This window comes from Oryctolagus cuniculus, chromosome 3, assembly GCF_051225735.1.
Source record: "Oryctolagus cuniculus isolate XC-2025 breed Fujian yellow rabbit chromosome 3, ASM5122573v1, whole genome shotgun sequence".
In the NCBI taxonomy this organism is placed as follows: domain Eukaryota; kingdom Metazoa; phylum Chordata; class Mammalia; order Lagomorpha; family Leporidae; genus Oryctolagus; species Oryctolagus cuniculus.
Window position 1 is genome coordinate 5971190 of NC_142869.1, and position 23933 is coordinate 5995122.

General features: G+C 48.4%; 1 protein-coding gene across 33 annotated transcripts in view; it reads left to right on the top strand.

Moving 5' to 3' along the window:
- Nucleotides 1-14619: 14619 nt before the first annotated feature.
- USP40 (ubiquitin specific peptidase 40) overlaps nucleotides 14620-23933 on the top strand; it is a 105798-nt gene continuing 96484 nt past the window's right edge. For 16 of the 33 annotated variants that reach the window (XR_016231356.1, XR_011387049.2, XR_016231360.1 and 13 more), the window contains exons 1-4: nucleotides 15126-15258; nucleotides 16452-16669; nucleotides 20325-20392; nucleotides 22164-22277. Coding sequence is in view for 13 of the 33 variants with exons in the window: in XM_008275246.5 (XP_008273468.4) it covers nucleotides 16471-16669; nucleotides 20325-20392; nucleotides 22164-22277 (381 nt within the window). In the remaining 20 variants the exon portion in view is untranslated. Of the gene's footprint in view, nucleotides 14754-15090; nucleotides 15259-16451; nucleotides 16826-17478; nucleotides 20393-22163; nucleotides 22278-23933 lie in introns of those variants that run through there. The other 17 variants (XR_016231358.1, XR_016231357.1, XR_011387050.2 and 14 more) reach the window with 8 other exon arrangements.

The window sequence follows — 23933 nt, forward strand, 5'->3', positions numbered from 1 at the left end:
CTTTGACCCTACAACCCTACTCATAGGGCTCCACCCTGGGATAAGAGCTAGAATATGGAAATTTCTGAACACAAAATAGATAAGAATATATAATACAGACTTGTTCATAAAAGCAAAACATAGCAAAGCTTGAATATCTATCATTATTGGCTACTTGAAAATAAACAACTGTACATCCAAGGATCTCAGTGCAGTAATTAGAACATGTCGGGGGCTGGCACCGCAGCTCACTAGGCTAATCCTCTGCCTGTGGCAGGTTCTAGTCCTGGTCGGGGTGCCGGATTCTGTCCCAGTTGCTCCTCTTCCAGTCCAGCTCTCTGCCGTGGCCCGGGAGTGCAGTGGAGGATGGCCCAAGTGCTTGGGCCCTGTACCCGCATGGGAGACCAAGAGAAGCACCTGGCTCCTGCCTTCGGATCAGCGCTGTGTACCAGCCACAGCACGCCAGCGGCAGTGGCCATTGTGGGGTGAACCAACGGAAAAGGAAGACCTTTCTCTCTGTCTCTCTCTCTCTCTCTCTCACTGTCCACTCTGCCTGTCAAAAAAAGAAAAAGAAAAAAAAAAAAAAAAAGAACATGTCAGGGCCAGCGCTGTGGCACAGTAGGATAATCCTCCACCTGTGACAACGGCATCCCATGTGGGCGCCAGTTCTAGTCCTGGCTGCTCCTCTTCTGATCCAGCTCTCTGCTATGGCCTAGGAAGGCAGTGGAGGATGGCTTAAGTCCTTGGGCCCCTGTACCCACATGGGAGACCAGGAAGAGGCACCTGGCTCCTGGCTTCAGATCGGCGCTGCTCTGACCTTTGTAGCCATTGGGGAATAAACCAACAGACAGAAGACCTTTCTCTCTGTCTCTCCCTTTCACTGTCTGTAATTCTACCTCTCAAATAAATAAATAAAAATCTTTAAAAAAAAAAAAAGAACATGTCAAACCTGTATGTATTGGCCAGAAAGATTCCTATAATTTACTGGCAGGTGAAAACTGCCAAGTGAAGAACCACACATCCCTTATGACACTAGATTTCATTTTAACCAATTATATGTGAAAATTTGTTATGTAGATATACTATAATAACATGTAATACACACAAAACCATGAACTGATTTTCCTATAAAGGATATCATAAGGTTAGCAAAAAAGAAAGTATCATTTCATACTGTTTTTCACTATTTTCCCAAAAAGAGTACTTAAGACTGCAGTCTAGAAGATACATGTGATTATGTCACACATATACACACGTACCTCTAGGAGAAAAGTGGTGTGATATTTGCTGATTCACAATGAAAGGAACTGGTCCAAAATAATTTGTTAAGCTAGAGAGCAATTCCAAATACAATGAATGAAAGTCACAAAACACATTTGAGCAATGAATTTTCTATTCACTGTTCAAAGCCATATTATTTTTAACACGCCAAAAGAGAGAACTTGTCTTAGACAAAGTCTTCTCCTGGTGGCAGTTAATGCCACTAATGTAGATCATATTTGGCAGCATAGGTCTGGGATTTCCAAAACAGCCAGCTCATAACCACCAAGTTGACACACGGCTGAAGAGAAGAGATCCTATGCTGGGACGGGCATCTGGAGAATTTCAGAAGCCATTTATGAGAGTCTTTTGAAAAAACAGGGGCAAACCAAATGCTCCTGCAAGTGAGATATTTGGTTCCAAACTCTCTCCTTGAAGGTCATGGCATCTGAGAAACTTAAGAAATTTCTGGGAACATAAGAAAGAGAATTGGAGCGCTGTGTCCCTTCTTCAAGATAATAGCACAGTACTGGCTGGTGAACCCCACAAATGGGCATGAAAATTAGAGCACACTTACCAAAAGGATCCACAAACACTGCATCAAAAGAATTTTCTGGGGCCAGCGCTATAGAGCAGAAGGTTAAGTTTCCACCAACAGCCCATATGGGCACCAGTTGGAGAACCAGCTGCTTCAATTCTGATCCAGCTCCCTGATAATGCGCCTGAGAAAGCAGCGGAGGATGGCCCAAGTGCTCGGGCCTCTGCACCCATGTGGGAGACCTGGAGGAAGCTCCTGGCTCCTGGATTCAGCCTGGCCCAGTCCCAGAGGATGGAAGATTCTTTCTTTTTCTCTCTGTCTTCTTTCTCCCTCTCTCTTTCTCTCTGTAACTCTGCCTTTCAAGTAAATAAATTTAAAAATCTTCAAAAGAAAAAAAAAATCTTTGAAGTATTCTACTAAATTCTTGTCACAAAACAAACTCCTACAATGTGAAAAAAGTCCAGAAAAGACTGGCTGGGTCCATTAACGTAGAATTGGAACCTTGCGGAGGTTTCCATGGAGCTCTGGCAAAGACTCTGAACTGTGGTCATATCTGCCAGAGTACAAGACAATCGCATAGGTCTTCACTGTACCATTCAACGATTGTGCCAGTTGCCAACTCACTTCTGGTGTGACTGCAACCAACTCATGCACTCTCTGGATGAGTTTCTCCATGACCAAGCCCTTCGTAAACCAGTAGCTCCCATCCTTGGGAACCACCAGCAGCTTGAACACCAGAAGTCAGCAGCAGACATGCCCATGGAGGAAGGAGGCCAGCCACAATGACAGGAGCCATCAGTAACTGCAGCCTCGAGCAACCCAGCTGCTTGGAGTCTGAACTTGTAAAATATAGTAATTATACGGCGGAAACACACACAAAACCTGCTCCTGCTCTAGGAAAGGATGTGTGTCATACACTCAAAAAAAATTATACCAACTGCCAATGATTTACTCGCAAAAACAAATGAGTAGCATTTACTAAGATACCTCTGTGTGAAGCCGGCACTGTGGCATCCCGTATGTGCACCCGTTGAAGTCTCAGCTGCTCCTCTTCCCATCAAGCTCTCTGCTAATGGCCTGGGAAAACAGTAGAAGATGGCCCAGGTACTTGGTCCCCTGCACCCACGTGGGAGACCTGGAAAAAGCTCCTGGCTCCTGGCTTCAGATCAGCACAGCTATGGCCATTGCAGCCATTTGGGCAGTGTGAAGCAGTGGATGGAAGATTTTCTTCTCTCTCTCTCCACCCCCCCCCCCCACATAACTCTGCCTTTCAAATAAATAAATAAATCTTAAAAAAGATTTATTTATTTATTTGAAAGGCAGAGTTACACACAGAGAGAAGGAGAGGCAGAGAGAGAGGTCATCCATCCACCGGTTCACTGCCTAGTTAGCTGCAACAGCCAGAGCTGTACATATCTGAAGCCAGGAGCCAGGAGCTGCCTCTGGGTCTTCCCACACAGTGCAAGGGCCCAAGAACTTGGGCTATCCTCTACTGCTTTCCCGGGCCACAGCAGAGAACTGAATCGGAAGTGGAGCAGCCAGGACTCAAACCAGAGCCCATATGGGATGCCAGCACTGCAGGTGGCGGCTTTACCTGCTAAGCCACAGTGCTGGCTCCTAAAATAAATCTTTTTTAAAAAATCAATGAAATAGAAAACAGAAACAATATATAAAAATTAATAAAAGTTGGTTATTTGAGATGATCAATTAACTTGATAAAGTTCAAGTCAGACTGATCAGAAAAATAGAGCAGAAATAAATTACCACTACTAGGAATGAGAGAGAGGATACCAACACAAATCCCACCAATATTAAAATGATAAGAGAACATCATATGAAATGCACAAATTCTTTAAGATAGAAGTGACCAGAGTCTGTGCAAAATCAAATCAATAACCCAAATATAAACAACTTACATTTTTAAATTGAAATTAAATTTGTAATTCAAACTTTCCCATAAATAAAAGTTCAAACCCAAACAACTTCATTCATGAATTCTACCAAACACTGAAGAAAGAAATAATGCCAGTTCCCCATAATCTATTACAAAACAGAAACAGAATTTGTTGATTTCTTCTAAGAGGGCAGCATTACCTAAGTCCCAAACTGGATAAAGACATCATAAGAAAAGAAAACTACAGTCCCTCATGACCACAGATGCAAACACTCTAAGCAAAATGTTAGCCAACTGAATTAAAAAATGCATAAAATCAAATTTAATAGTGTATAAGATATAATAATAATATTCCTGGTTTATCCCAGGAACGCAAAGCTGGTTTAACATTAGGAAATCAGCCAAGGTTGTACAGCCATGTTCCTGACAACATTACTTATTACAGCCAAGAGACAGAAGACACCCCAGGGCCCATCCACAAATGAATGGATGGGCAAAATGTGGCACAGACATACAATGGGCATTACTCACCCTTAAAGGGAAGGAAATTTTGACGCATGATACAGCATGGGTGAACCTTGAGGACATGTCCAGTGAAAGAAGCTACATGCAGAAAGATAAATACTCATGGTCTACTTCTATGAGGTATTAAAAATAGTCCAATCCACAGAATCAGAGAGTAGACTGGGGACTAGGGGCTGGGAGGAGAGGAAATGAGGGGCCTTCTTGGACCTGGATGGTGCTGACGGCTGCACAGCAGCATGAACACCCTGAATAATCCCTGTTCACCTTTAAACGACCAGCGGTGGCATGTTTTATGTTGTGCTCATTTTTCCATAATTAAAAAACACACAAAGAAAATAAATCAAGGTTAAACACCATGTTAATAAAGAAGTAACCAGGTATCATCTCAACAGGCACAGAAAAGGCATCTGACAAAATCTAAAATTTATTCCTGATAAAAATTCTCAGCAAACTAGGAAAAGAAGGAAATCTGTTCAACCTAATAAAGGACATCTGTGAGAAACTCACAGCTCACACCACACTTGACCCACCCTAACCAGAAACACTGAGGAAGAGAATTCTGGGGCAGGAAATTTAGCCTGGCCCAGCTGCCTCATTGCAAGGCCACCTCAGAACCTAGCACCCAGTCCCGTGCTCTCTCTCCACCTCCCTGGGCACCACCCTTCCCCAAAGCCCCACCATTTTTTGCCTGGGCTCCAGAATGGCCTCTTAGCTGGCCTTCCTGCCTTCATTCTTTCTGTACTCAGAGGCTGGGGTGGTGGTGGCTGGGGGATGGTGAGACACACTTTCAAACAGAAGTCACCGTGCCATGTGTCATGTTAACACTATCAAAGGCTTCCCCCTACGGCCCTTGTCCGTGCATTCTCTCTGCCCAGGGTGGGCTCTCTGGAGCTCTTTGCACAACCACTCATTCGCTAGTCTGGAAGTCTACGCTGGGCACAACATCAGAAACAGCCCACTCCCAGCTGGCCCTTCGTCTTGTCTCCCCTTCAAGCTCTCATTCTCTCCCTCAAGTCCCTTTTCACCACTGGAGCTGCCATCCTGCCTTTGGTTCCCTCTCTAGGAAGGGCGCTCCCTAATTTTAGGGACCTGTTGGTTATATTCAATATTATATCTCAGGCACCTTGCCCTATGCCTGCCACTTAGTACTTGTTTATTAAATGTTGATGGAATGAATGAATGGGCAAATGAAGAGCAACTCTCCCCCCTCGGTCGGCACCTGTCTGGTCTGACCCTCCCCCACTTCATTTTCTTTCATGGGGCAGGTTCTTCATCCGCTCATCTGGTTGGCTTTTTCTGATCCATGCCGTGGTCGCCCCTGGCATTAACCAGAGTTTCTGCACTCCCTTCACAGACGTCTCTGCCTTGGCACCAGCAACTGCCCTGTTTTTAACTTCATTCCTTTTGCTGCAGGTCTTTCTTTTCCAATCACAAGTTGCATGAGCCTGTGAAAATCTGCACATGTGTTCTTGACTCAGCAAATTTATCTTTGCCAATGCCCAGGAGGCCAGCTGAGATCCACGAAGGCTGCAGTGGGGAGGTTTTATGGACTGCTCCGAAGCCCTTTTCAATTATTGGGATAGTGCATACACAACATGAAATTTACCATTTTACCCACTGTGCAGTGCACAGTTCAGTGCCATTAAATGCACGCACCAAATGTGCAACCATCACCACCATCCAAGTCTACAGCTCTTTCCTTCTTCCCAAACAGAAACTCTGCCTCATTAAACAGTAACTTCCCATCGCCCGCCTTGTCCCACACCCCAGCCCCTGGCAACCACTTTCTACCTCCTATCTCTGATTTGCCTGGTCCAGGGGCCTCAGATAAGGGAATCATGCAGTGTTTATCCTTTTGTGGCTGTTTTGCAGCCTGTGGTTACCCCTTCTTGTACCAATCCATCCCTGGGGCTGTTTGCCTGGACTTCAGTAAGAGAAAATCATATCCTGAGAGGGGTGACCTCCTGAGTCCCCCCTTACTCCAGGGTGGCCCTCTATGAAACACCACCCACACACCTCTGTGAATGAAAACCTCATACCAGTTACCTCGCCAAGGTTTTGCTGTTTAATTTATACGCAGGTCATGCATGCAAGGAAAGAATATGACATGAGTGAGACTTACCTCACTTTATCTTTGCATATTTCTTCTCTCCACACTCTGAGCTCCTCAAGGTCAGTGTTTGTGTCCTGCTTAGGAACTGTGTTTTCCTATGAACACCTCATCAGAGAAACACCACCAAACAGTGACTTCAAAGAGGCAGTACCCCAAGGCCAGTATGGCAGTTCTATGATGTCATCAGGAACCTTGGATCCTTTGGTCTTCATGGAGAGATCTGCATCCTCATGTTCTTAATGACTGCTAGAATTCCAGCCACTGGGTCCACATCTCAGGTGGGAAAAAAAGTGGGGCAAATGGAAAACAATTAATGTCTTTTTTTAAAAAAAGAACTTTCCCAGAAGCCCCACCCAATGACTTCTACTGTTTTCAGGATTTGTGTATTTGCTTCAAAGTCAGAGTCTCTCTCTCTCTCTCTCTCTCTCTCACACACACACACACACACAGAGAGAGAGAGAGAGAGAGATATCTTCCATCTGTTGGTTCACTCCCCAAATGCCCACAACCATCTGGGCTGGACCATCCAGTACTCCCATGTGGGTTGCAAGAGTCCAAGTACTTGCACAGTCATCCGATACTTCCCAGGTACATTATCAGGAAGCAGGATCTAAAGCACCAAGAAGCTGGAACTTGAACAAAGAGATTGGATTCAGGCATCCCAAGTGGCAGCTTAACCCACTGCACCACAATGCCCACCCTGGCTTCTATTTATAATAGCACATACTTCACAATGGTGATGAAGGCATTTAACCAAACGAGTTCATGTTCAGTGTGTGGCATGCAGGCAGCACCACGTAAGTGTTAGGTCTTGGGGCTGTTTCTTGGCTAGAGCTGTGTGACAGGACAACCCTGAATTGAAGGGAAGGTTGTACAGCCTTCAGCAAAGGGGCCTGTTGGAAAGTGAGCAGGGGAGAAGTATGTGGGTAGGTAGGTGGCAGTGTGGACTACAGTCCTGTCTCTCTCTTTGCAATGTCCCCAGCACCAGCCACATGAAATGTGCTAAAAATAAATGAATAAATAATAAGCATACATGTGTGAGTGTATACAGCAACAGAAGGAAAGAAGAGAAGGAGAAGGGGAGGGGAGAGGAGGGTGGCGGGCAGGAAACAGTCACTGGGCTCAGGGAGGATCGTCAGACGGCAGTGGAGAGCTCAGGCCCTGGGGTCTGCCTGCCAGCATTCACATCTTGGTCCTGAGAGTTATTTGCTGTTTGGTCTTGTAAAATTTATCACCCAGAAGTTCAGTCTTCTCATCAGTTAAATGGGAATAACAGCAGTTCCCGCCCATTTTAGGAAACATGGGCAGTGTCATGAGCTCAGGGGTACAATGGGAGTGGGTGCCACCCCCATGGTAATCTGATTGTAATGACATTAAAGTGATCTAAAGGTCACGAGATGATGCATCCTGCATCCATGCTGGATACTTCCAGGTAGCGCTGGTTGCACGCTGGCCACACTGCGGGACTTGGACTTCCCACACTTGGCAAGGGGGCAGGGGCTTCAGGGGTTTGGGTGCATGCAATGGATGCTTGGGCCATGCACAGAAAGGGAGGCCTGGCCAGTGCACAGGAAGGCAAAGGAGCCTGGACAGAGCACGGAAGGAACCTGTCCTATTGGCCGGGCCAGGCTGTCCCACGGGCTGGCTGCAGCTGTCCGCAGCAGGTCAGCCATGGCCTTCAAAACTGCCCATCTTTTGGAACGGTCAGTCAAGGACCTCTGTGGATAGGGAGGAGCTATCGGTGGTGTGGCTGGAGATGTCAATCACAGACCCACACTGCTGGGCAGCTGGGCCGGAGCTGGCAGACTCCAGCTTGGCTGCAGCTCCCAACCATCAACCCCACTTTTGGACAGGGTCTGCAAGGTGCCATCAGGCCTTCGCTCCACTGCTAGCTACCTGCTTTCCTACAACACTTGGAAGCCTTGTTCAAGGAGTAACTACTCACAACACTTAAAAAGGAATGGAAATCTCTCTCACGCAGCCTGTCACATGATGGGAATATGAGAATGTTTCAGAAAGCTCATGAAAAATGGAATTAAAAGTCATTTGGTGCAAAAAAAATACAAAATCCATGTTGGAGTCAGTGTCGTGGTGTATTGGACTGGGCAGCCACCCGCGATGCTGGCATCCTATATAGCATGAATTTGAGTCCCAGTTGCTCCACTTCTGATCCAGATCCCTGCTGATGGCCTGGGATGAAGATGGTCCAAGTACTTGGGACCATGTCACCCATGTGGGAGACCCAGAGGGAGCTCCTGGCTGACTTAATTTTTTTAAAACTAAAATCCATGCACAGAGTTTGCATAATGTACATTTTACACGAACTTTTTCAATTACCCTCACACTTGGGTGAAACCTTCTTAGGTCCACAGTCTGGTCAACAGCTCTGTAGATTTAACTCTTAAATGGAACAAATGAAAAAAAAAAAGGATATTAAATTTCACTGTAGACTATACAGCCATCTACCAGTGTTATCAGAGAGACTGCAACTGATGTTTAGTGTTGACTGCTGCAGAAGCTACAGTGACTGTACATGAATAATGTATAGTCCCTGACGTAGTGGTAGGAACAAAATGATCAGACAGACTTTGTACAGACATAAGCTACACATAAGTGTGGGGAGCAACCCGGACTAGACTAAATTACTGGAATTAAGACTTATTCTATGCACCTGCTCTCCCACAATATGGCGCTGGGAGAGGAGAAAACAGCTTCTACCCAGCTGCCTCCAGTTCAACCAATAAACAGCAGGACCTGCTCCTGATTGGAGGAGAGCAGCATACTCGGCGTGTGGGCAGCCGAGTTGGGATTGGCGGAGGAGGACTATAAAGGAGGAGAGAGACGGCATGCACCAGAAAACATCTAAGGGGACCATCTAAGGGGAACACCTGTGCAGCCCCCGAGAGAGCCGGCTGGCGGTGTGCCGCTCCCCCGCGGAAGTGGGGAATGTGGCAGGGGGAACCGCCCTTCCACGGAGGTGGAAGGGATGGTAGCCAACCTGGGAAGAACCAGCAGCAAACCCGGGGAGGGCCGAGCAGACAAAAGAACAACGCAGGGTCCTGTGTCGTTCCTCCACGAAGACGGGGAGCGACCTAATGGTGCCGTGACTCGGATATGAAGCCTAGGCAGGGCTTAGTGTCGTTCCTCCACGAAGAGGGGGAGCGACATAATGGTGCCGTGACTCGGATAGGAAACTTAGGAGGGAAGAAACGGGAAGAAATGGGAAAATACCGGAGAGAGAGACTAGCAAACAGCCTAGGGGAAAGCCGGACGAAAAAGGTGCCAGAAGAAGCTATTGAAAGCCTAGGCATAGACTCAGATACGGACTACGGGGGGAAGCTGGGAGAAATCTCTAAGGTCGAAGGCGAAAGTGAAAGCTAGAACAAACAGACTCGGATGCGGACTGTGGAGAGAAGCCAGGAGAAATGAGGGAGGAATATTGTTGGAAGAAAACTTAGGGAAACATACCGGGTAGAGAAAAATATGTTAGGGAGGATGTAGCCGCGGGGGCAGGCCGAGGCGGAAACACAAGCCAGCTTGGAATTCGTCAAGTCAGCCCGGGGAGCAAAAGGCGAAAATCTAAAACTAGAGGCGGAGACGTATGAGCTAGGTTGGAATCCGTCAGATTAGCCTGAGGAGCAAAGGACGGGAAGCCAGACCAAAAGGCGCAGACGCGTGAGCTAGGTTGAATTCGCCAGGTTAGTCCGGGGAACTTGGACTGAATGCCGGTGGTGGCAGAAACGTGAGCTGGGGCTGTGTGACTCGCGGAAGCCGCCGTGTGCAGAGAGAGCACGGGGCGTGAATAGACAGGGAACGTGGGGCTGGTGCGAGGCCGTGGTGCGGACGCGAAGGGCGTGGAGACCGCGGAGCGCACAAAGCTGGGAAGCCGCGCAGATGGGAGAAGCGCGGGCTGAGGCGGCTCAGAGCCAGGAAGCCACCGAGAAGCAGCCTCGGGGCAGGCGCCGGGAAGCCGCAGGGATAAGAGAAACAGAAGTTTAGAAGTAAAATGAGAGAAATAGGAATGCTGGTAGATAGAAGTAAAATGGGAGAGATAGGAATGCCCGGAGATAGAGGAATAGAGAAAGGCCTCCCCACAACACAGCAATGAGAGAGCTTGGATTCGGTCTGCCTGATTAGGAAGGCGGTGAGCACCTGCGGGCGGCTAGCAGCTTATGCGCCGCAGGTCACCGAAGACAGGCGCGAATTAACATCAATAAGGCCTCCCCACAATACCACAATGAGAAGGCTTGGATTCGGTCTGCCTGATTAGTAAGGCGGTAAGCACCAGCAGGCAGCTCGACCAGAGTATGAGCTGCAGGTCACCGAAGATAGGCACGAATTAACACCAATAAGTTTCCCCACAATATGGCAATGAGAAGGCTTGGATTCGGTTTAAGCACCTGCAGGCAGTTCTAGCAGAGCAGAGCATGCGCTGCAGGGCACCGAACACAGGCACGCATCAGCGCCTAAAAACCTCCTCACAACATGGCGAAGAGAGGACCCGGATTCGGTTTGCCTGATTCATAGGACTTGTAAGAACCTGTGGCAACTCTAGCAAGCAGAGCAGAGTGTGTACTGCGGGGCACCGAAGACAGGCGCGTATCAACGCCAAAAAATAAAAAGAAAGGGGGATCTGTGGGGAGCAACCCGGACTAGACTAAATTACTGGAATTAAGACTTATTCTATGCATCTGCTCTCCCACAATATGGCGCTGGGAGAGGAGAAAACAGCTTCTACCCAGCTGCCTCCAGTTCAACCAATAAACAGCAGGACCTGCTCCTGATTGGAGGAGAGCAGCATACTCGGCGTGTGGGCAGCCGAGTTGGGATTGGCGGAGGAGGACTGTAAAGGAGGAGAGAGATGGCATGCACCAGAAAACATCTAAGGGGAACATCTATCTGAAGGAACACCTGAGGAACATCCGAGCAGCCCCCGAGAGAGCCGGCCGGCGGTGTGCCGCTCCCCTGCGGAAGTGGGGAAAGTGGCAGGGGACACCGCCCCTCCACGGAGGTGGAGGGACGGTAGCCAACCCAGGAAGAACCAGCAGCAAACCCAGGAAGGGCCGAGCAGACAAAAGAACAACGCAGGGTCCTGTGTCGTTCCTCCATGAAGAGGGGGAGCGACACATAAGAGACACATTTTCCTGGAGCCTTAGAGAAAAGAAAGACCACTTCTTGTTTGGAGAGTTCTAGAAAATGTCTGTGGATGAGTTATAATTTGATGTTGGCTTTCACATTGAACAGGACTGGGACGAGGACCAAAGACAAAGACATGCTTTGCAGAGAAGATACGTAAGTGACAGAGGTAGTGTTGTACCTGAAGCGAGTCACAGAGAAGTGCCACACATTGAGAATTTGGAATGAGTCCTTTATCAAGCCAGCAGTTGAGAGTGGGCTCATGCCCTAAAGAACTCTCAACTCCAAAGCTCATAGCAACAGGGTTTATAAAGGCAAAAACTGGGTTGGCACCACAGCTCACTAGGCTAATCCTCTGCCTGCGGCACTGGCACCCTGGGATCTAGTCCCGGTTGGGGTGCCAGCTTCTGTCCCGGTTGCTCCTCTTCCAGTCCAGCTCTCTGCTGTGGCCCGGGAAGGCAGTGGAGGATGGCCCAGATCTTTGGGCCTTGCACCCGCATGGGAGACCAGAAGGAAGCACCTGGCTCCTGGCTTCGGATTGGCGCAGCATGCCGGCCACAACATGCTGGCTGTAGTGGCCACTTGGGGGGTGAACCAACGGAAAAAGGAAGGCCTTTCTCTCTGTCTCTCTCTAACTCTGCCTGTCAAAATAAATAAATAAATAAAGGCAAAAACCACAAGGAGGGGAGGGGGAATACACGGTTACTAGGGTCAAGCTGACCTAAAACATATGCAAAACTACTATCAATTAAAGTCTTGACAATACCAGTTACAATCTTAACAAGTCCAGTTACAATCTTTCTTGACATTAGTCCAGTGGACTTCAATTATATCTTGGGACACAGACAAATTATAATCTTAACTTTAATCCAGGTTCAGCCTATCTGTTTTAAGCTTGAGCCATCATGCTAGGGAGTGTCTATGTTCTGCCAGGCAGGGTCTAGTGTGCTGCTATTGTCTTAGTTTTTAGTTTTAGATCATGGTCTCGTGGTGGGGGGTGCCTTCTCAAGATGGAGTCCCTACTGTCAGGATATCACTTCAGTAGGAAGGCAATGGCACACCTGGAGAACACTTGAGAACAGGTGAGTAATGAGAAATACATGAGGCAGGAGACAGCCCAGGGTTAACTCGGGATGCCAAGGCAGGCTGATTTTTCTCCCGATCCCTGTCTCCCTTATTGGAGACCTTGAGGCAGGAGACAAAAGGGGCTAATTGGGGAGGATGAGAAAAACAGACTGCAAGCTGGAGAAACCTGCACCGAGAAGCTACATAGCACTATGATAGAGGCCAGAAGACCTCAATACCAGGCATCTCCAAGCCACACGAATGGTCAACCCTTATAAAAATAAACTTTTCGGATTCAATTTTGTTGATTTCTTCTCTAATTTTAATTATTTCTTTTCTCCTATTAGTTGTGGGTTTGGTTTGCTGTTGTTTTTCTAGATCCTTGCGATGCATTAATAGCTCATTTATTTGGTGCCTTTCCAATTGCTGGATGTAGGCACCTATTGCTATAAACACTTAACACTGCTTTTGCTGTATCCCATAAGTTTCAAGTCTCAGCCGCAATCTGAGCTTTGGTTCTTGGCCCTCTTCTACTCTCTTAAGAAGTACACTTTCTTTTCCTATAATAAGCCTTTGCTATTATACTTATCTGTGTGAGCTTCATTCAGTTCATTGTCAGAGCTGCAGAAGAATCTGCACCTAGTCCTTTGCCTTCTACTCTCCACTCCCACAGCACTGGGATCAAGGTAGACCAAGAACATTCAAATTCAGAGTTTCCACAGTGGATGCTGGGCAACCAATGAGGCTTCTTAGCTAGGGAATTCTGACCTCAGAGCCCTCCTTAAATGGATCTTGTCATGATATTGAGGACAGGGTGGATAGAGTGGGAGCCCATCTGTCATCCTCGTGCTGGGGAGACTCAAGGAGGGCTCTGTGAGAAGAGAGGGAGCCATGAAAAAGGAAGCAGCTTTCACTAAATAAACATTTTTTAAGTTCTTGTAAAGAGCTGGGCACGGTTGAGGTTGCCGGGGACACAGTGGCCCAGTAGGCACAGCCCGTGTCCTCCCGGAGCTTCTCTTCCAGGGCCATTCTTGGTTAGGAAACAGAGGTTGGAGGGCTGTCCGCTGCTACAAACAAGGGGGAAGCAATACAGAAAGCAAAGGAGACGCAGTCCCAGGGCAGAAGGAGGAGCCAAGGATAAGACGCTCTGCAGCCAAGGAGGAGAGCCAGGAATAAGAGGCTGCTAAGGCGGCAACGTGGCAGAGCCAAGGCGGTTGGGAGCTGGCAGGGGCTCCCACCGTCACTTCCTACTGCAGCCCCGTCTCCTCACTGGTCCTCTGCACCTAGGTCTTTCCCTAGCACCACTTCTTGGCTTTCCAGTCAGCCAACCTCCCACAGATGTTCTAAATACAATTGCTCCACCTGCCAGCCACCTGGGCTCCAGCCTTTTTTTTATTTTATCTTTTTATTTATTTTAATTTTTTGACAGGCAGAGAGGACAGCGAGAGAGAGAGACAGAGAGAAAGGTCTTCCTTTTGCCGTTGGTTCACCCTCCAATGGCTGCCACGGCCGGCGGCGAGTTGAGGCTGGCGCACCGCGCTGATCCGAAGGCAGGAGCCAGGTGCTTCTCCTGGTCTCCCATGGGGTGCAGGGCCCAAGCACTTGGGCCATCCTCCACTGCACTCCCTGGCCACAGCAGAGAGCTGGCCTGGAAGAGGGGCAACCGGGACAGAATCCGGCGCCCCGACCGGGACTAGAACCCGGTGTGCCGGCGCTGCTGGGCGGAGGATTAGTGGGCTCCGGCCTTTTTAGCTCCATCTACCACCATCGCGTTCTCAACCTCTCAGAACGGTCAGTGAAGTTGCAATTATGTTCTCTGCCTCCTTCCTTCACTCCTGGACGGACGGAGGCTGACCTGGACCAGGAAACCACCAGAGCAGAGCCCCCGCTGGCTGCGGAAGCAGCCCACGGCGTGGTCAGGCGCAGGAGCGATGCTGTGGAGATGTTTTTGGTGCATTCTTCGCTCCGCTACTTACAGGTTGTGGAGACGCACGTTGAGGTCACCGAGCCTCGGGCCAATGCAGACTGTCCTCCCACAGCCTGTGCGCTGGAGGGAACTCGGAAAGGGGCTTCCAGGTGCTTGGCGAGCTGTTTCCTGTCACGAAAGCAGTAGGAAGGCTGTCGGAATCGGGGGAGGGGCGCTCGCGTGTGAGGGAGGGTCTCGGGCACCGTTGCCTACCGCCTCAACCTCACCAGGCCACCACAACCTGACGCAAAAGGGACTTCTGCCCGGCACTGTCGAGGTAAGTTACAAGGACGCCGGCCCGCCGCACGGACTCCCTAACGCACTTCAGTGTCCTCCTGATGTCAAAACAACTTGCGTTTACCTCATTGTACCCTTAGAAGCCGTCTCCCCCTTTGCCTCCCTGAAAACGCCCCTGGCTCACTCCGGCACCTAGTCCCACCCACCTCGACGCTCTGTAGCCCAGAGCAGCCCACTGCGGCTACTAGGGGCCGTGACCAGCAACACAAGTAGCCGTGAGGGAGCGACCTCAGAACCCGACACCGGACCCGGACCCGGACCCGGACCCGGAAGCGAGCGCGGCCCCCGTCGCTGCGGGCGGAGGAACTACATTTCCCACAAGGCCCAGCGCGGCGGGCGGCGCCCCCGCGGGGCACCTTGGGAGACGTAGTCCGCGCTGCCTCCGCGGCTTCGCGAGACCCGCCCTCGCCAGCATGGCAGCGCCCAGTTGGGGCGGGTTTGTTCGCCTCGCGGTTTGGCCGGGGCTGGGGTCTGGGCTTTAGGCCGTAAGTGGGGGGCGGCGCCGGGGATCCCGGGAGGCGTGTGGTAAAGCGTAGGGACTCAGGGGGCGGAGGCCGGGCCTGGCTGGGTCGGGTCGGTGGTCTCCGGCCACGGAGACCTGTGCCTTCTTGGGGGGCTGGGCGAACCCCGGGCCGGGCCGCGGTGTGGGGAATCCAGACCGCGAGGCTGGGAACCAGGCTCCTGAGTTTGGTTTTTCTGAGAATAGTCGCTTTTCGGCGCTTCCTGACGCCTCGCTGCGGGCAGGCGCCCCGGGACCTCCCGCTGGCGGGGAGACTTGCGCCGGTCACCCGGGACCCGGGCCTCCTGCTGGGGTCCGTGGTGCACTTGGAGGGGCCTTGGGCTCGGGGCAGTGCGCCGCTGAACTATTCCTAAAAGTCAAGCTGACCCGTTGCGCCCGCGCCCGCGCCCGGCGCCGGGGCGTGAGGAGTGCGGGAAGCCGAGATTTCCCGAGTGCGCGCTGGGCCCGCGGCCCCGCGTCCGCTCTGGGCAGCCGCGAGTGGGCTCGCTGGGCGGTGGGTTCTGCTTCCCCCCACTAGTGATGTGAATGTGCCCCCCGCTAAGAACAGCAGCCGCTCGTTGTGGGCCAGAGCTTGTGCGCTGGTGCCTTTGTTTCCTGCAGTATCAAAGTTTACGTTATCACGAAAATAGTTGAAATAGTTAAATATCCCACAGCTACTTAGTATTCTGGGGGGGGGGGGGGGGTCCAGATCCCGCTGCCTGCCTCCAAAACCCAAATTGTGCACATTTTCCAAGGAGCATTTTTTTTTATTAATATTTACTTATTTGAAAGTCAGTTACACAGATTGAGAGAGGGAGGTCTTCCATCCACTCCCCAATTGGCCACAATGGCCTGAGCTGTGCCGATCCGAAGCCAGGAGCCAGGAGCTTCCTCCGGGTCTCCCACATGGGTGCAGGGGCCCAAGGACTTGGGCCATCTTTTACTGCTTTCCCAGGCCACAGCAGAGAGCTGGATCGGAAATAGAGCAGCCGTGACTCAAACCGGCACCCATATGGGATGCCAGCACTTCAGGCCAGGGCATTAACCCACTGCGCCACAGTGCCGCCCCCCAAGGAACAGTTGAACAAAGTGGATATTCCCGAGAGCTAGGGAGGGCTGTGAGAGGGGAATTTATTCTGGATATAAAAGCATCGGTGTAACATTTCATTTTTTTTTAAGGCAGTACTTTAGTTTCACAATGTTTGGGGACCTATTTGAAGAGGATTATTCCAGTGTGTCCAATAATCAGTATGGAAAAGGGAAGAAATTAAAGCCTAAAGCATTGGAGCCACCTGCTCCCAGAGAGTTCACCAATTTGAGCGGAATCAGGAATCAGGGTGGAACTTGTTACCTCAATTCTCTGCTGCAGACTCTTCATTTCACACCTGAATTCAGAGGTATGCTGCCACGGGCGCCTGCTTAGCCATGTACCCTCCTCCTGCGATGCGATTACTTACGCAAAGTCACAAATCGACTACGTACCTTAGAAGTGTGTTCCACAGGGTTCGTTTCTGCAGATGTAAGGCACAGTTCTGGTGGTTCTGCAGAGAAAGGTGAAACTTCGATTACTTTAAATGTGTTCTGTGTGATTACGGAAATGTTTAATGACAATAAAATAAGGCAATGCATTTCTTTTAATGACTAATTTAAGATGCAACGATTCTGTCATGAGTTGTAGACTTCATCACTGCTACATTTTTTGGGTTTTTGAATCTTAAAATTTTTTAAAAGTCACAAACACTTAAGCCAGGGTTATCCAAACAATTATATCCTGGCTTTTGGAGTGGGGAGGAGCACCTTATTCATATGGCTCCACAGTTGTTCATCCTTGTTCGTGAAATCCAGAAAACTCGGAGGCTACCCTACTTGGCCTCAGAACCTCACGCAGCATGAGGCTGTTCATGTCTCTATTTATCTCACTGGGTGAGCGTTCATAAGTTCCATAGAGGAGATTACGGTGCTTGATTGGTGGATATGTCTGCCCCAGACCCTGCTGGCAATAAGAAGCGATGCACATGCTGGAAATGCTAAGAGTTGTAGGTCAGAGACTGTGTGCAAAGAAAGGAAAGCTAACGTCAGTGGGTTTCCAAAGCAGGGTTTACTCCTCAGTAAACTCTCCCAAAACGACAGGAAGCTGGCAGACCTCACTGGACTCTTCATTTCTTGCTGTGGGTCTCTAAATGTTTTCCCATTTCTCCCTCTCCAGCCCAGCTTCCTCCACCAGGGTCTCAGCCTTGTCTGAGATACGAGCAGTGCTTTGCCCTGCTGGGACCCCTGGGACCACGTGACGTCATAGCTCAGCTCTCCCGGTGCCTCCATCTCCTGAGGACACACGACATAGCTGCCCTGACTCTGCTCGCCACGGCCCCTCCCACCACCAAGTTTCTGATCTTTCTGTTGTCTTCTGTTGTTCCTCAGCCTAGAGACTTCTCCTCCTGGAGACTTTGTAAATAGATTTTTTAAAAGGTTTATTTGAAAGGCAGAGTTACAGAGGCAGAGAGAGAGAGAGAGAGAGATCGATTGATTTTCCATCTGCTAGTTCATTCCCTAAATAGCTGCAACGGCTGGAGTTTGGCTGATCCAAAGCCAGGAGCTTCTTCCAGTTCTCTCACTAGCACTTGGACCATCGTCCACTGCTTTACCAGGCCATAGCAGAGAGCTGGATTGGAAGTGGAACAGCCGGGACTCGAACTGGCATCCATATGGGATGCTGGCACTGCAGGGGGCGGCTTTACCCGCTCTGCCACAGCGCCAGCCCTGATTTTGTCGCTATTTCCCGCTGCCCCCTTCCCGAGGCCATTGCAGTAGATTGAGAAGCGTGTGGACTGGAAGAATGGCCCTGCTTGTCCTTCATGTGCTCCAACAGAATACCGTCCTGGTGCAGTCAGTGCCTCCATTAGACATTTCGGCAGTAATCATTCCTAAAAGGGATAAAACTTTTCGGAGTTTTATATAGTTGATCAAAGGGCAACTTGAAGTAGAAAAGTAGCTTTTTTTTTATTCCATTTGTTGTTGAACTTTTTACTTAGTATAGGGTGAATCGTATGTGTATAAAGTTAATTGAAAATAGATCTTAGTTAAGAATAGGAAGGAATAGGAGAGGGAGGAGGAAGAGGGCTGGGAGTGTGGGTGGGAGGGCAGGTACAGTGGAAAGAATCACTGTGTCCTGAAGCTGTGTTTATGACATGCATGAAGTTTGTATTCCTTAAAAAGTTTCTGGAGGAAAAAGTGTGGGGGAGGGAGAGAGCTTCCATCCTCTGGCTCACTCCCCAAGTGCAGTGACAGCTGGCGCTGAGCCAGGCTGGAGCCACGCGTCTAGAACTCAGTCCAGGTCTCGCATGTGGGAGGCAGGGACCTGAGTACTTGGCAGATCATCCGCTGCCTCCCACCATTTGCAGTATCAGAGAGCTGGATTGGCAGCAGGGGCGCTGGGACTTGCACCGGGCACTCTGATATGGGATGCAGGGAGCCCAAGCAGCAGCTTAACCACTGCCCCAAGTGCCCACCCCCAAAATCCTCCCATTGAACATAATTCTGTAAACATTTCCCTTAGTGCCTATTGAATGTCAGACACAGAATATAGCTTACATTTTAATAGAGGAACCTATAAATAAAAACGGTAAAGTAATCGCACACAAAAAGAAAAATAGCCTCCGGAAGAGACTGAGGAAGAAGGTGAGGGGTGGGGCACACTGGGTGGAGCACACTTGGCAGGAGGAGGGCTGAGAGCCCCAGGAAGTGGAGTTGCAAGCTCAGCATCTGGCTTGAAGTCTTAACTGTGGAATGTGCACTCCTTGTGCAGTTCAGCATGAATCCCCAGGCTGATTGAAGTGGAGGTACAATTTGGAAAGGGAAAGGACTGGCAGAGAACTGAGGGAGGAGAATTTTGGAGGTTTTTGGAGTAGTAGAAGTAAGGCAGGGCCAGCGTTATAGCGTGGTGGGTAAAGCCACTGCCTGCAGTGCCAGCATTGCATAAGGCACCAGTTCGAGTCCCGGCCTCTCCACTTCTGATCCCGCTCTGTGCTATATCCTGGGAAAGCAGTAGAAGATGGCCCAAGTCCTTGGGCCCCTGCACCCACGTGGGAGACCTGGAAGAAGCTGCTGACTTCAGATCCATCCAGCTCTGGCCATTGCAGCCATTTGGGGAGTGAACCAGAGGATGGAAGACCTTTCTCTCTGTCTTTCACTCTCTCTCTGTAACTCTACCTCACAAAACAGAGAAGCTAGATTGGATTTTACTGTACTTCTGGCACAATGTAGATGAGAGCGGTGGGAAAAATTACAAAAGTCATTGTGGTTTCTTCCTTTAACCTGTGTGTTTCTAGTTCAGTTTTGCCCAGTCTCAGCACTGGGGAGGAAGAGAGCCTTTGTAACAGCGATCACTGGATACACAGGGGGCGATCAGCAAGGAGACTCGCCCAGCCCAGCCCTTGTCTCCCTGAAGCCTACCAGCTTCCCAGGAGGAGTTCCTTCCTGTCTGGGTTTAGATGCAGACTCCTTCAGGATTCGTGTGTACCCCGCTGAGTGACAGACCTTGGTGTCGGCTGTAAAGTTAATTCCAAAGACAAGACCGGTTGCCAGATTCTCTTTCCATGTACAGTCATTACCAGTTGTTGTTACCTTCAACGTAGAAAAAGACATTTTCCAAAAGTAAAGGCACAATCTCGAAGCAAAAGGTGGTCCTTCCAGCAAGAGGAGGTGGGCAGTCTCTCTCGTAGTACAAAAAGGTTTGCCTGAAACCCTAACATTTTCCAAGATTCCCTATGGCTTTGGGACTCACTGACATGGGCAGTGGCAAACCATCAAATATTCCTGATATCTGTATAGTTTTATTGCATAAACAAGCTTTTTCTCCTTTTATAGCTCTGTCATGCTGAAAGCTGAGCATGCCACTTTATTAGTGGTTAAAAATGTTATAAGAAAGCAAAATAGTGTAAATAGTGCCACGAATTTCAGAATCTGATTTTCCTTAATGGTGGTCTTGGCTTTCTGAAACAGCTCTCTAAGATGAAGTGATGCCATTTACATCTCTGATTCTCCTCTTTCCTTTAGAAGCCTTGTTTTCTCTTGGTCCAGAAGAGCTTGGTTCCTTAGAGGACAAGGATAAACCTGATGCAAAGGTATTAAATCTATGATTTACTGGGCTATTTTGGACTTCTGAGGAAATGTCTTTTCAGGAAGGAATTAAGCTCCTATCCATAGAAAGTATTAATTACCACATGTGATCCATATTTTCAGAAAGTGACTTGGCCTATGTCCTGTTGGAATCATTTTTCCAAATATCATGGTGCTACTGTTTTATAAATAGCCCTTGCTCCGTATTCTTTCTTCTCCGAGGGAGATATTTACAAATCATTTTTGGATTAATTTAGGAGGAAATCTGTTTAATGCTCCTATTTGCAATTATACCCCAAAAAAATAAAATAAAGACCAGTGTTCTTCAGTTTTGTTCAATAAATAGCGTTCTTCCTAGTTAAATATAATTCAATAGTCTCTTTCATCACCTTTGAGCTCAAATCTTTTTTTTAAGATTTTTTAAAATTATTTAAAAGAAATTAAAAATAGAGGGAGAGGCAGAGGCAGAGAGAGAGAAAGTCTTCCATTCGCTGGTTCACTCCCCCAGTGGCTGCCATGACCAGGGCTGGGCCAGACTGAAGCCAGGAGCCAAGAGCTTCATCTGGGTCTCCAAGTGTGTACAGGGGCCCACGTACCCGGGCCATCCTCTGCTGTTTTCCCAGGCCATTAGCCGGGAGCTGGATTGCAACTGGCACCAATATGGGATGCTGGCACTGTAGGTGGTGGCTCAACTAAGCCACAGTGCTGCCTCCCCCCTCCCCTTTTTTGAAAATCTATCATCAGAGAGGAAGAGAGAGAGCAAAAGAGATCTTTTGTTTGCTGGTTTACTCCCCAGATGGCTATCGCAGCCGTGTCTGGCCTGGCTGAAGGCAGAGGCCGTGAATTCCATCATTGTCTCCTGGGTGGGTGGTAGGGGCCCAATCTCTTGGACCGTCTTCCAGTGCCTTCCCAGGCTAATTACAGGAGGTTGGCTTGAAAGCGGAACAGCCAGGATTTGAACCTTTTTTTAAATTTCCAATCTGTTAATGCGCTGTACATTGAGGCTTAATGCTATAACGAGTACTCAAACAGTGTATTTCACTTTGTGTTTCTATGGGGGTGCAAACTGTTGAAATCTTTACTTAATGTATACTAAACTGATCTTCTGTTAAAAAAAAAAAAAGAAGAAGAAATTATCAATTCCCAACTTGATTCTCGCTGGGATTAAACATGACAATAGGTCTGATCTGATTTCATCATCATTTAAAAAATCATCTATTATTTTTCACTTATGTTTCTGTGTGGGAGCAAACTGTTGAAATCTTTACTTAATGTATGCTAAACTGATCTTCTGTATATAAAGAGAATTGAAAATGAATCCTCATGTGAATGGAAGGGGAGAGGGAATGGGAAAGGGGAGGGTTGCGGGTGGGAGGGACGTTATGGGGGGGAAGCCATTGTAATCCATAAGCTGTACTTTGGAAATTTATATTCATTAAATAAAAGTTAAAAAAAGTTGACAAATAGAAAAAAAAAATTTCCAATCTGTTGCAGATCAGTACTGTGTAGTTAACTGGATGGTTGGTTAGTTAACTGGATGGTTGGTTAGGGCCTGTTTGAGTTTTAATACTGATCGGAACTGTAGTAGAAACCCCAGATAACTAAAACCTTTCATGTTGAATTGGAATTTTCAAAGAACTGAATCTTAATTAGTTCTCTGTATGTAAGTATTTATAAGCTCCTGAGTGAATTAGGAGAGAACTAGTCTGCAGCTGTTTTAAAAAGCACCAGTCAACATAAAAAGTTGATTTAGAAATGCTTTTGTTTCTCATTCAGGTTCGAATCATACCTTTACAGCTACAGCGCCTGTTTGCTCAGCTTCTGCTCCTGGACCAGGAAGCTGCGTCCACAGAAGATCTCACTGACAGCTTTGGGTGGACCAGCAATGAGGTGGGCAGGCCAGCTTCTCTAAGGACGTTCCCAGCAGGAAAGAGAAAATGCTGGCTTAATATGTTACACAGAATCCTCCAATTTTATCTTAGGGTCTCAATGTATTATTTGAATATTTCCTTCTCATTAAATAATTGAAGCTAGAAATACATTTTTTAGATTCTTGTTGTTTACAGGATTTTATAAATGACTATGATTTGGGGTCAGGGAATTGTGAAAATAAGAAGTGTGAGAGCCGAGTTTGATGTTTTCTACCCTAAGAATCTTTATAGCATGTAGTTGACACTCAATGCCTATCATATGGAAAATTACCACTTATATAACAAACTGCTGATCAGCTTTTTAGTCTTTGACAAGCAATAATGGATAAATCCAATTTTAAGTGATTTTTTAAAAAGTTCTTTCTGCCTTTGTGACATGCTGTGTGTTTGATCTAGGTGTTAGGATTTGAACACTTGCTTCAACCAAAACATGAAACCAGTCTTGGGCAGGGCTTTTCATTCTGTCTTGACTTGATTTTTATTTTCTTCCTATATTCTATAGTGTGGGGGCTTTCTCTTGTTTGGATTCCTAAAAGGTATTCCAGTGTATGAAAACACTAAACACTTGTTAGTGGTGAGTAAAGGTCCTTGCCGTCATTGATGAGCTGTTGGCTGTACACATTCAAGTAAGATCAGGTCTTGCATTTGTTGGGAGATAAATGTATTCCTGCAAAGACAGTTTGGGAGACTGTCACAGATTTTTTAATTATTTTATTATGAAGATAGGGATAAAGACAGTCACATCTTCCATTTGCTGGTTTACTCCCTGAATGCCCACAATAGCTTGGGTTGGACCAGGCCACAGCCAGGAGCTGGGATCTCAGTCTGGGTCTGCCATGTGGGTGACAAGGACATGAGCCTCCGTGAGTCTGCATTAGCAGGAAGCTGGGGTTGAAGGTGGACCCAGGACTCCAGTCAGGCACTTTGATAAGAGACACTGGCCTCCCACTGCTGCCGTACATGCCCTCATCACAGAATTTCAAGAGGCAGTGATAGGAATAATGTTACATTGCCCTCAAAGATAACTGACCGGAGGTCTTCTAATCAGGAACACTCTGCAACTAGGATCACTAAAGAGGCGAGGCAAGGTGAGGCATGAACTTGGGAGTAAATAGAGTAATAAAACATTCCCTAAAGAGCTGGTGAAAGTTCTGGTGTAGAGCTGGTGCTTAGGGTTCATTCCTTTTTGCTTCCCTTTTTTAAAGAAATAACTGGTTTATTGAAATATAATCTACATGCCGTAAATTTACTCTTGAAGGGTACACTCCAGTGAAGTGTTTTTTTTTGTTTTTGTTTTTTGGTTTGTTTGTTTTTGACAGGCAGAGTGGACAGTGAGAGAGAGAGACAGAGAGAAAGGTCTTCCTTTGCCGTTGGTTCACCCTCCAATGGCCGCTGTGGCTGGCGCGCTGCGGCCGGCGCACCGCGCTGATCCAATGGCAGGAGCCAGGTGCTTCTCCTGGTCTCCCATGGGGTGCAGGGCCCAAGCACTTGGGCCATCCTCCACTGCACTCCCTGGCCACAGCAGAGAGCTGGCCTGGAAGAGGAGCAACCGGGACAGAATCCGGCGCCCTGACCGGGACTAGAACCCAGTGTGCCGGTGCCGCAAGGCAGAGGG